The 12,669-nt window shown below is 51.6% G+C and overlaps 1 protein-coding gene across 1 annotated transcript; it reads left to right on the top strand.

Annotated features, from left to right (window-relative positions):
* Positions 1–354: 354 nt before the first annotated feature.
* Positions 355–11,037, top strand: LOC133360274 (metallophosphoesterase domain-containing protein 1-like). The gene is made up of 5 exons (XM_061578908.1): positions 355–592; positions 1,934–2,115; positions 6,009–6,240; positions 7,433–7,665; positions 9,106–11,037. The coding sequence occupies exons 1-5, from the start codon at positions 534–536 to the stop codon at positions 9,213–9,215; spliced, it is 816 nt and encodes a 271-aa protein (XP_061434892.1). The 5' UTR covers positions 355–533; the 3' UTR covers positions 9,216–11,037.
* Positions 11,038–12,669: the final 1,632 nt, after the last annotated feature.

Here is a 12,669-nt window from a genome sequence, read left to right as displayed (position 1 = left end):
GGGTAGTATGTGTGAGATGGGGTCTCTATGTGAGTCTGTGGGTCTTCTGGTTGAGGCATAGGGTCTCTGTGGGAAGTCTATGGGTCGCTGGGGGAGTCTGTGGGTCTCGTGTTGTGAGTCTGTGGGTCTCTGTGTGAGTAATTGTGGGGTCTCTATGTGAGTCTGTTGGGTCTCTGTGTGAGTCTGTGGGTCTTCTATGTGAGTCTGTGGGTCTCTGTGTGAGTCTGTGGGTCTCTGTGTGAGTCTGTGGGTCTCTGTGTGAGTCTGTGGGTCTCTGTGTGAGTCTGTGGGTCTCTGTGTGAGTCTGTGGGTCTCTGTGTGAGTCTGTGGGTCTCTGTGTGAGTCTGTGGTCTCTGTGTGAGTCTGTGTGAGTCTGTGGGTCTCTGTGTGAGTCTGTGGGTCTCTGTGTGAGTCTGTGTTACGCCACCTCTCCCTTCCTGCAGGGCGGCATCCCGGACACCCTGTGGCGGGCGGACGAGGGGCGGGAGCCGGTCGACGGGGACGTGACGGTCGACGGGGACGTGACGGTCGACATGCTGAGTTGGAACCCGTCCGCGGCTTACCGCGCGAGGGGCCCCTCCTGCCTGCGCGTGTGAGGCTTGGCGCGGTCAAGGCGACAGCGCTTGAAAGTGTCGTGTGCAGTGGTGTAGTGGTGGTAGTGTATAGTATAATGTAGTGCATAGTGTAGTGTATCGTGTAATGTATAATGTAGTGTATAGTGTAGTGTATAGTGTAGTGTATCGTGTAATGTATAGTGTAGTGTGTCGTGTAGTGTATAGTGTAGTGTTTAGTCTAGTGTATAGTGTAGTGTATAGTGTAATGTAGTGTGTAGTGTATCGTGTAATGTAATGTATAGTGTAGTGTATAGTAGTGTAGTGTATAGTGTAGTGTATAGTAGTGTATAGTGTAATGTATAGTGTAGTGTATAGTAGTGTAGTGTATAGTGTAGTGTATAGTAGTGTATAGTGTAGTGTATAGTGTAGTGTAGTGTATAGTGTAGTGTATAGTCATGTAGTGTATAGTGTAGTGTGTAGTGGTGTCGTGTATAGTTTAGTGTATAATGTAGTGTATAGTGTAGTGTATAATCGTGTAGTGTATAATCGTGTAGTGTATAGTGGCGTAGTGTATAGTGGTGTAGTGTATAGTGTAGTGTATAGTGTAGTGTATAGTGTAGTGTAGTATTTTCAGCATCTGAAAGCGCGCGTTGGCAGTGACCGTCTTAGTTCGACGGCTGAGCCAAAAGCCGCCGCCGCCACCACTGCTGCTGCTGCTGCTGTGAGGGTGACTACCGGAGGAGTTCCCCGTGACGAGGGTTTAAGGCTCCTTGCTGACGAGATCAGCGGCGAGGTGTCACGAGGCTGATTCGTGGCCAAGCCAGTTTTGTGCACCTGCAATGAGTGGGGCCTTCATTAGTGAGGGATCGCTTCTGACAAAGGAGCCGCATAGTCGCTCTGTTCGGGGGCCTTCTTACCTGGTAGTAAAATAAGTAATGTGAAAAAATACTTTTTTTTAAACACGCCTTAATGAAATGTACCGTGCGAGTAATGGCAGAACTCCACGACTCCAGGAAGTGGCCCCGAACCTTGCCATAGCGTAAGGGGCCGTGGGCAATTACAGCCAACGTGAGTTGAGCGTGGACAATTAGACCCAAGCCGAAACATAACATGTAGAAAAGATTGTTTAAAAATATAGATTTTAATGATAGAATATAGTATTGTCATCAGTATGACATAAGTATACCAAGTTTGCAGTCGATAGCACATTGGGAAGTGGGTAAACATTGAGTTACAAGATTTGAGGATACAACAACAACAGACAGAGTGAGTTAAATTAAAGCGTGTAAAACAGCCTCTAGTTTAGTTTTTGATCTCCGACCGCGCGGAAGCTCCTCCTGCCGACCGCGCGCCCGTCTCTCCCCTCCGTTGGCCCCCAGGGTGCCGCCGACGCCGCACGCCACCCCGAGGCCGGAGGGCCACACGCGCTTCGTGTGCGTGTCGGACACGCACTCGCTCACCGACGACCTCGTGGTGCCACCGGGGGACGTCCTCCTGCACACCGGCGACTTCACCCGCATCGGGCTGCCCCTCGAGGTGTCCGCCTTCAACGACTGGCTCGGTGCGCGTACGCGTGTGCGCACGTACGTGTGCGTGTACCTGTGTGTGTGCACGTACGTGTGTGTGCACGTACGTGTGTGTGTACCTGTGTGTGTGCACGTACGTGTGTGTGTACCTGTGTGTGTACGTGGGGAGCAGTGGTGTCGCGGTTAGCGCCACGCTGCGCTACGAACCCGGCGACCCGAGTTCGATTCCCGCTCATGCCAGTCTCAAAGAACACAACTGCCTTATTGCCAGAAAGGGTCAAACCGATTCTTATTTCTCAAACGTTGATACAGTGAAACCTTGGATTGCGAGCATAATTCGTTCCGGAAACGGGCTCGTAATCCAAAGCACTCGTATATCAAAGCGAATTTCCCCATAAGAAATAATGGAAACTCAGATGATTCGTTCCCATTGGATTAGTTCTGTGGGGGATCATAATTCAAATTGTATGTGTTGTGATGGTGTTAAATTGCGATGGTGACATGCTGCCAGGGATTTGGAATTGTGCTGCTGGCTGTCACTATCTTGGGGCGCAGGTCCTGACCAGGATGGCCCAGTGAGTGTTGCGTGTCTAACATGAACGTTGTGGTCCCGTCATGCTATGGCTGACGGCTTGACCTGACAGCCCGGAGATTGAAACACTCCGTGGTATGTCTAGCCTAGTGGGCTGTGCGCTCACATGGCTCGGAGAGTGTGGTCCCGTCATGCTATGGCTGACGGCTTGACCTGACAGCCCGGAGCTTGAAACACTCCGTGGTATGTCTAGCCTAGTGGGCTGTGCGCTCACATGGCTCGGAGAGTGTGGTCCCGTCATGCTATGGCTGACGGCTTGACCTGACAGCCCGGAGCTTGAAACACTCCGTGGTATGTCTAGCCTAGTGGGCTGTGCGCTCACATGGCTCGGAGAGTGTGGTCCCGTCATGCTGTGCCTGACGGCTTGACCTGACAGCCCGGAGATTGAAAACACTCCGTGGCATGTCTAGCCTAGTGGGCTGTGCACTCACATGGCTCGGAGAGTGTGGTCCCGTCATGCAATGGCTGACGGCTTGACCTGACAGCCCGGAGAGCGAAACACTCCGTGGTATGTCTAGCCTAGTGGGCTGTGTGCTCACATGGCTCGGAGTGTGTGGTCCCGTCATGCAATGGCTGACGGCTTGACCTGACAGCCCGGAGAGCGAGACACTCTGTGGCTTGTCTAGCCTTGTGGGCTGTGCGCTCACATGGCTCAGGGAGGGTGGTCCCGTCATGCTATGGCTGACAGCTTGACCTGACGGCTCGGAGGTTGAGACCCTCTGAGGCGCGTTGAAACAGTGGGCTGGAGATTCGTAAGGTTCGGGTGGAGTTGGCCTGTTACGTTGAGACTGTTTCCCTCAGTTGTTAGGGTGCATGTTGTGCAGTGAGTGAACGATGGGTCGTCTCAGCTCGGTCGGTACAGCTATATGCTGCGATGCGAGTCTGGGAGAGAGACTGGGTCATCTCAGCTCGGTCGGTACAGCTATATGCTGCGATGCGAGTCTTGGAGAGAGACTGGGTTAAAATCCCACCGATATGGCCGACGTGTGCTACTGGTTGTGACGCCGCGTCGGAAAGGCGGTGGGGGGGTAACATGGAAATCCCCCCCCCGATATGGCCGACGCGTGCTACTGGTTGTGACGCCACGTCGGAAAGGCGGTGGGGTGGTAACATGGAAATTCCCCCCCCCCGATATGGCCGACGCGTGCTACTGGTTGTGACGCCACGTCGGAAAGGCGGGGGGGTGCTAACGGGTGACTGTCATTGCATGCGTGATTCTAACGGTGGGGGGGCTGTGCTGTAGCGTAAGTGGGTTAGCCAGTTTTCATGTATATTTGTTGTTAATTCCCCGTTTTCTATGCGGTTCCCTTTTACCCTCGTCGATTCTGTATATATTACGTGATTGTATTTCTTATCGGTCGCCGGTCATTTATTGATGTTGCTGGTTCGGAGGCACACCTTTTCGATGTTCACAGTTGTGTTACAGCCGGGGACGGCTGTGTGTTTATACAGGAGGGGGTGATGTAGTGACAGAACGGTCACTACTGTGTTGGCCCGTACGAGGGCTGGAGGCCCCAAGGGGGTGCCTGGGGGGTCACGTGCTGGAGGGATCCGGACCTTCCCAGAGGTGGGGGAAGTGAGGCGTGGCCTGGGAAGTGAGGCGTGGCCTGGGAAGGGAGGCGTGGCCTGGGCGGAGCCGGCCACGCCAGAGAGACGAGATATAAGGGTGGTGTGAAGGCAGAGCAGGGCTGTTCCTGAGAAGAATGAAGACACCTCGTGAAGATGCCAGAAGAGAAGACCTACAGTGAGCGGACTGCCAGCAGCCACCTGGCTGGGTCACGCTGGAGAGAGACTAAAATACAATTGTGTGTTAGCTAGTGTAGGTCGGTGGTCACCACCCTATGTGTAGAGTAAGAGTAACTGTTGAGTAAACGTTGTGTTAATTAATAAATGAGTGTTGCCTCCCAAGAAGTGTGTGCGCCTAAATTGAACCCATTACACAGTGAAACCTTGGATTGCGAGCATAATTCGTTCCGGAAACGGGCTCGTAATCCAAAGCACTCGTATATCAAAGCGAATTTCCCCATAAGAAATAATGGAAACTCAGATGATTCGTTCCACAACCCAAAAATACTGTATTCATATAAAAATGATTAATACAAAATACCGTTTTGATACTTTTATTATTTTTTATTTAATATGAAGTAATCAAATGTATTCATTAAATTTAATCGTGGCTGGTGTGAGGGACACGAGAGAGGAGGAGGAGGAGGGTTATTGTGGAGGACGACTTTCACTTGCAGTACAGTTACTAAAGAACAGTCACTACACTTGGACACAAAATAAAAAAAAATGCTTTACACACACACTCGTGGTCACAACACTAGTACACAGTGTACGCTCGCACGGATGTTGACTATACGAGTGAGACACGCCGACTGAGACCGAGCATGGGAGACGATTACCCACAATCCCGCAGAGAGAGAAAGAGAAGAACCATTGGCTCAGTTGTGATCACGTGACGCTCGGCAGACAAAGCGTATACTACACGTACTGCTCGTATTGCAAGACCTCGCTCGTTTATCAAATTAATATTTATTTTAAAATTTTGCTCGTCTTGCAAAACACTCGCAGACCAAGTTACTCACAATCCAAGTATTTACTGCACCGCCAAACAGGTACCCCGTGATGTAGCTGCTCGTCCCGAGCTATCAACGCTCTGGTACGTTGTGGCGTTGCCCTTGCGCTGGTCGCCTTGTGGCTATGTTCTCTGGCCTGACACTGGCGATGAGACTGGGCCACGAAGAAGGCTGAGCCGTCTCTGATGGAGGCCAATTAGTGGCAACGACAATGCCCAAGTATGATCAGAGCCATGTTTGTTTGCTTGTTCGCCGTGCGTGGTTAATCCAGGACACTGATGCCTCGCGCAAGGTGTCTATTTGGTGTTTGAACGTCTTAACACAACTCCTGTTTTATTGCCAGAAAGGGTAAAAAAAGAAACATTATCTTACTTTTCATACTTTGCTACTGGCAAAACAAAAAGGCATCCCGCGATGAAAACAGAACAGACCGCGAGTCGTATCACTCACAGAGACAAAGATCCCCCGTGTAGCCTTAACAGAATGTAGGGGCAAGTGCTGTTAGCGAGCACCTATGAAGGCCAGCACGGCACACGAGGGGGTGGGTGGCCAGCACCACGCCCGACCGCCTTCGTCTCCCCAGTGGCGATGTTTACACATCGCACCAGGTACTCATTTAAGGCTGAGTCGACCTAGGGGGGGCCCAGGACCGGTTCAGATAAATGTCACCGGTGTTGGTCGTGAGCGGGAATCGAACCCTGGTCGCCGTGTTCGTAGCGCAGCGTAGCGCTAACCGCGGCACCACCGCTCCCCACAGGCCGCCAGCCCTGCCCGCACAAGGTGGTGATCGCCGGCAACCACGAGCTGAGCTTCGACGCGGACTTCGTGGCGAGGCTGGACGACCCTTGGAGGCGCTTCGGGATGCCGGCGGCGACGGGGCGTGCCGATGCCACTATCCCCGGGCACGTCCGGTCGCTGCTCACCAATTGCGTCTACCTGCAGGACGACGAGACGGAGGTTCTCGGATTCCGCATCTACGGCTCCCCGTGGTCAGTCTGCTGTCGTGGTTTACCGCCGCTTTCGTGCGGGTGAGGAGTGTAGAACGCGGTCGTGGCGCGAGCTCCGGTCGTCGTCTTCGCAGTGGCGGCGGCGGTGGATTTTGGGTGGCCGTCGAACAAAGACGGTCACCGGCATCGCGCGGCGCTTTCAGATGCGATATACATGACGCTATACACTACACTATACACTACACACTACTATACACTACACTATACACTACGCTATACACTACACTATACACTACTCTACACTACACTCTACACTACACTATACACTACACTATATAATACACTATACACTACACTATACACTACACACTACTATACACGACGCTATACACTACACTATATAATACACTATACACTACACTATACACTACACACTACTATACACTACACTATATAATACACTATACACTACACTATACACTACACACTACTATACACTACACTATATAATACACTATACACTACACTATACACTACACTATACACTACACACTACTATACACTACACTATACACTACACTATACACTAGACTATACACTACACTATACACGACGCTATACACTACACTATACAACAGACTATATACTACACTATACACTACTATACACTATGCTATACACTACGCTACACACAACACTATACACTACGCTATACACTATGTTATCCACTACACTATACAGCAGACTATACACTACGATACACTACGCTATACACTACTATACACTTCGCTATACACTACACTATACTCTACACTACACTATATTCTACACTACACTATACACTACAATAGACACTACACTATACACTACGTTATACACTATGCTATACACTACACTATACACTAACCTATACACTACTATACACTACACTATACACGAGACAATACACTAATCTATACACTGCACTATACACTACACCACTTTAGACGTACGAACACACATACCTACCCACGGTCATATGAAACATATCCAGGTGGGGCGGCGGTTGGGGGAGGGTTAAACATAAATACTCTCCTTGCTATACCTCCCCCACCACCACCCCCCACCACCACCACCCCCACCACCCCCCACCACCCCCCACCACCCCCCCCACCACCACCCCCCACCACCCCCCCCCCACCACCACCCCCACCACCACCCCCCACCCCCCCCACCACCACCCCACCACCCCCAGGCAGCCCGAGTTCTGCAGCTGGGCCTTCAACTTGCCCCGGGGCGAGCGTCTGCTGGAGAAGTGGCGGCAGATCCCGGCCGGCGTGGACGTGCTGCTCACGCACGGACCGCCGCTCGGCGCCGGCGACCGCGTCACAGGCCACGGCGAGTGGCGCGCCGGCTGCGTCGAGCTGATGAGCAGCGTCCGCCGGCGGGTGAAGCCGCGGCTGCACGCCTTCGGGCACATCCACGAAGGTCAGGGGAGGTCGGGGGGTGGGGGGGCCCGCTTACTGCCCCACTTCGTCGGCAGCTACTCGCGACCAGTGTGTGTGTGTGTGTATCGGTGTGTGTTGGAAACATTTAGGCTGGCCTGCCTACGATCCATCCTGGGTTGAACCTGCAGGCTGGATTGTGTGAGGAGCTCACAAATCCTTGAAAGATCTGGGCAAAGTCCCATCAGTGAGCTCCTCCGGCAGGCAAGGCTGCGTTGGCTGGGTCATGTAGCCCGCATGCCCAGCCACCGCATGCCTAAACAGCTTTTGTTCGGCCGGATCGAGGGGGCTAGACGGGCGCGGCACGGGCTGGAGAAGAGATGGAGTGATGTGGTACAGGAGGACGTGGAGCTGAGTGGACTTGCCGATGACTGGTACCAGCGGTGTCAAGATCGGCCTCAGTGGAGGAGGCTCGTGAAGGACGCTACTGGGCAGTTGGAGGCAGTCGCCCTCCAACAACAACGGAGGGCGGAGGAGCGACGCTCACAACAACGATCGGAGCGCCGGGTGGCTAAAGCACAGCAAGTTGGCACAGTAGGGGGCACAGGTGGTGCATCAGCCAGTCATCTCGGTCATCTCGGCCAGTCGACCCGTGGCACCTGGGTCTGCCCCGTGACCTCCTGCCAGCGGGCTTTCGACACTTCACGTGGCCTCAAGGTGCACTTGGCCTGGCACAAGCATCGTGGTGACGTCACCGCCACTTAGTGGCGAATGGCGGTTGTTGTTGTTGTTGTTGTGTGTATCGGTGTGTGTGTTTGTGTATCGGTGTGTGTGTGTGTGTATCGGTGTGTGTGTGTGTGTATCGGTGTGTGTGTGTATCGATGTGTGTGTGTGTATCGGTGTGTGTGTGTGTGTGTATCGGTGTGTGTGTGGCGGTTGTTGTGTGTGTGTGTGTGTATCGGTGTGTGTGTGTGTATCGGTGTGTGTGTGTATCGGTGTGTGTGTGTGTGTATCGGTGTGTGTGTGTGTATCGGTGTGTGTGTGTGTATCGGTGTGTGTGTGTATCGGTGTGTGTGTGTGTATCGGTGTGTGTGTGTGTATCGGTGTGTGTGTGTATCGGTGTGTGTGTGGCGGTTGTTGTGTGTGTGTGGGGACGAGTAGTGTAGCAGCTTAGTGCACCTTGCTTCAAATTCGGTGACCCAAGTTCAATTCCTGCTCACGGCCAACATCGGTGACGATTATCTTATCTGGTCCTGGGCCTTCCCCTCGGTCGACTTAGCCTCAATTGAGAGTACCTGGTGCAGTGAGTAGTAAATATGACCACTGGGGAGACAAAGGCGGTTGGCCGTAGTGCTGGCCACCCACCCCCCTCTTGTGCCGTGCCAACCTTCAGGTGCTGCTTTTTGCTACTAACGGGACTTGCCCCAACAGTCTGTTAAGGCTATACGGGGGGGGGATCATTTGCCTTTGCGTGCGTGTGCAGGTTACGGGATCATGACCGATGGGCGAACCTTGTTCGTGAACGCGTCAACTTGCAACGTGAACTACGAACCCGTCAACCCACCCATCGTCATCGACCTGCCCAACCCGTAGCGGCGCCTTCGTGCCTTCGATTGAATGCGGATGGCTCTGGAACAATCTCCGCCTTTCAGCGACTTATTCTCTGGGACGTAGGCCATCGCAAACAGTTTTTATGATGAGAAAAATTTATTTATTTTACGAGTTCTAGATTTGAAGCTTTCGTGACTGCAAGGATTCATACTCTGAGGTTTTTTCGGTAAAGTCACGTAGGTAAAAAATTTAATTAAAATTAATAAAAGTAATAATAGATTTACTGTATCACTTGATACAGTAAATATAGCTGTGACGGTCCCACCTGATGACGGAGACTTGTGTTGCCTCCGAAACCTCGTGATTTATTATTTTATTTTATTTCTATTCTTACTTTTAGTAATTTTATTGTTTACTTATTTTACGAGGTCAATGCTCCTCTGAGCTATGTAACTCTTTTTTCAGAAGCGACCTGGCTGTCACAGACGATAGCAACTCAACGAAGTGGCTCATCATCATCACCATGTGGGAAATGTCTAGCAGCAGCCAAATACTTTAAAACGCGTCACTGACGTTGATTCTAAATGTGGAGGGAAAAAGCTGGAGGATCCGGAGAAAAATCCACGCGATCACGGGGGTACGAGAGAGAGAGAGAGACACGCAAACTCCAAATACACAGCAGGGGTCAAGGTCGTGATCAAACCAACGACCTCCTGCGTACCAGGCGAGTTAGTTAACATCTCCTAGCCACCAAGGCCTGTGGAGGCATCTGCGGCATGTCTCATGTTTCGCTGCTATTGCTCTTGTTTGATTCTGCACTTCGCTTGAGTCGACAGCCATCGTCACGCTTGAAGTGCTCCTCTGTACCCAGGATTGGGTTTGAAAACCAAAAAAGGTCAAAAGAGTTGCCATCACTTTTTTTTGAGAGTGGTGGCATTTGAGTATTTTGTTGTTTGTTGTTGTTGGCCTCCTGTTGTAATGGGATGTCGCTTATTTGGTACTTGCTCGTCAGGCATTATTTTGTACACGTGTAGTGACATAGCGCCAACTGCTGTCCAGCAGCAGCAACTGCGGTGGGCAGTCAGCGCACTCACGCCGCCGAGCGTGTACACGGCTGTGTGTGCCGGCAGGGCGGAGTAACTGGGGCAAGGGTCACGGAAGACCTCATCGGGAGGCTCCTGAAACTCGCTCGTGGGTTCGAGAAGGGAGGCGTGGCCAGCGCGGAGCCAGGGCGGAGCCAGGCCGCGCCGAGTAGAATAAAGCAGCGGAGAGCTCTGGGCTGCCGGTTCTGGGAGCGGACTCGTCTCGTCGTCGCTGTCGTCTTCGCCGCCTTCGTCGCTGCCGCCTTCGCACGATAATTGTGCGGCCGGACAGTCGTTGGCTGTCTCGGTCAACGCCGTCGGTGCAACGCGGTCAGGGTCGTGTCTGGGCCGGGCTGTACGGCAACGTGGCGGAGAAGGGAGGCCGGAGTTGGTGTAATGGAAATAGAGAGAAGGTGCCTCCTGCCACTACCTCATGTCTGACTGAGTGTGCTACACACACACACAGCGACGAGGAGCACACTACACATGCATAGGCCCTCCCTCTTCATGCCCCACCTTCTTCCTGTTTAGACCACGCCCTCTTTTTATCCTCACCCCCCCACACTTCTTCTTTAGGCCCCACACCCTCCTGTTTAGGCCTCGCCAAAAGAGGACGAAGATGGGGATGGGTGTATTGCCTTAAATCTTAATTTGGAGCTTTCGTGACTGCAGGAATTACTCTTTGGTTCTTTCGGTAAAGTCACGTATAAAGATAAAATAATAAATTAAATAATAGCATACGACGTTTCGATTGCAACACAAGCAATCATCATCAGGTATAATGAAATAGCAACAAAAATCGAACCAGAAAACTATAGACAGACATATAAGCAGACAGATATCACCAAGATACATAGAGAGAGAGCAACACATAGGCGCACAGAGAGAGATCGTTTCTGTGGGGTGGCCTTAAGTATAGAGATGGGGCGGGGTCGGAGAGAGGGAGGGGTTAGAGACAAAAAATTAGCATGTCAATGAGTAGGACGACGCGTGGTAAAGTACGCAAGCTTGAAAATTAGGAGAGCGGGAGAGAGACACACTAAATTAAATAACCTAGCAAAATATAGAAATGTTATGTAATGCAACATAGAGAGTCGGTCAACACACAATTAACGCATAGCCTGGTCGATTACGTATTTCAAAGATTGCTAAGTTAGAATTTAAGGGTGAACATTCCAAAGAGAGACAAAACATAAAACACGAGGAACGGAGACACACAGACAGAGCAGAACATAAGAACGACAAAAAACGAGTGGAGACAGAAAAAGTACACTAAATACACAGGCAGAGAGAGAGAACAAAAAACCAGAGAGAGAGAGAGAGAAATATAAACTTAAAACTTCCCCGTAGAAGTGGTTCAATCTTAATTTGGAGCTTTCGTGACTGCAGGAATTACTCTTTGGTTCTTTCGGCCCCCTCTCTATTTAAGGCCTCGTCACAGAAACGATCTCTCTCTCTCTGTGCCTATGTGTTGCTCTCTCTATGTATCTTGGTGATATCTGTCTGCTTATATGTCTGTCTATAGTTTTCTGGTTCGATTTTTGTTGCTATTTCATTTATACCTGATGATGATTGCTTGTGTTGCAATCGAAACGTCGTATACTATTATTTAATGTATTGCCTTAGTTAGAAAGATCGTTTGTTTCTCAGTCTGCTTGTCCAGACCTCCCTTTCGCTGGCGACAGACTCCACCACTACACTTTTCACGACTATACACTACACTATACACTAATATACACTACACTACTGTAAAGGAGAGCCGACACAAGATTGCAGGGGTTTCGTCCTTTAATCCTTTTCTCCCATCCACACCTGTCCCCAGCCGTCCCAATCTCGTTCCCGCCAAAGGCCCCTTCTTCCCGCCCGTTCTCACCTTATATCTCCTCGATCACCCCTCCCACTAACCCTCCTATTGGTGGGAATCCTTCCCCTGACACCCCTACACTACCATAAACAGACTCTAGCTCTTCCTGGGGAATTCCCAGGCGTTCCCAGGCCAGCCGAGCAACATCGTCCTGCATGCGTGTCCTGGGCCGGCCTTGGGATCTTCGCCCAGTGGGACGTTGCTGCCCGGTAGAGTTCCAGGGGAGTCTACCAGGAGGCATCCTTACCGGGTGCCCGAACCACCTGAACTGGCTTCTCTTGATCTGGAGGAGCAGCAGCTCGACTCTGAGGCTCTCACGGATTACCGAGCTCCTCACTCTGTCGCAGAGAGTGAGACCGGCAACCCTGCGGAGAAACTTCATTTCGGCTCCTTGTCCCCGCGATCTCATCGTTTCGGTCATCACCCAAAGCTCATCACCATAGGGGAGGGTGGGAACGTAGATCGACCTTTAAACCGCGAGCTCTGTTCGAGAACTCAGCTTCCACTTCACTACCACGGAACGGTGCGGCGCCCGCAACGCTGCAGACGC

This window comes from Lethenteron reissneri, chromosome 68, assembly GCF_015708825.2.
Source record: "Lethenteron reissneri isolate LAM-NWPU_2019-01 chromosome 68, ASM1570882v1, whole genome shotgun sequence".
NCBI lineage: Eukaryota > Metazoa > Chordata > Hyperoartia > Petromyzontiformes > Petromyzontidae > Lethenteron > Lethenteron reissneri.
Note: the sequence above shows the minus strand (reverse complement) of the source record. Positions and strands in the feature narration are given on the sequence as shown.

What these genes read in the sequence shown, in the direction of transcription:
- LOC133360274 (XM_061578908.1), top strand. Translation starts at nt 534, where the DNA reads ATGCTGAGTTGGAACCCGTCCGCGGCTTACCGCGCGAGGGGCCCCTCC. An exon ending in GGCCCCTCCTGCCTGCGCGT is followed by an intron (nt 593 to 1,933) that starts GTGAGGCTTGGC and finishes GTTGGCCCCCAG; the next exon opens with GGTGCCGCCGACGCCGCACG. An exon ending in CGCATCTACGGCTCCCCGTG is followed by an intron (nt 6,241 to 7,432) that starts GTCAGTCTGCTG and finishes CACCACCCCCAG; the next exon opens with GCAGCCCGAGTTCTGCAGCT.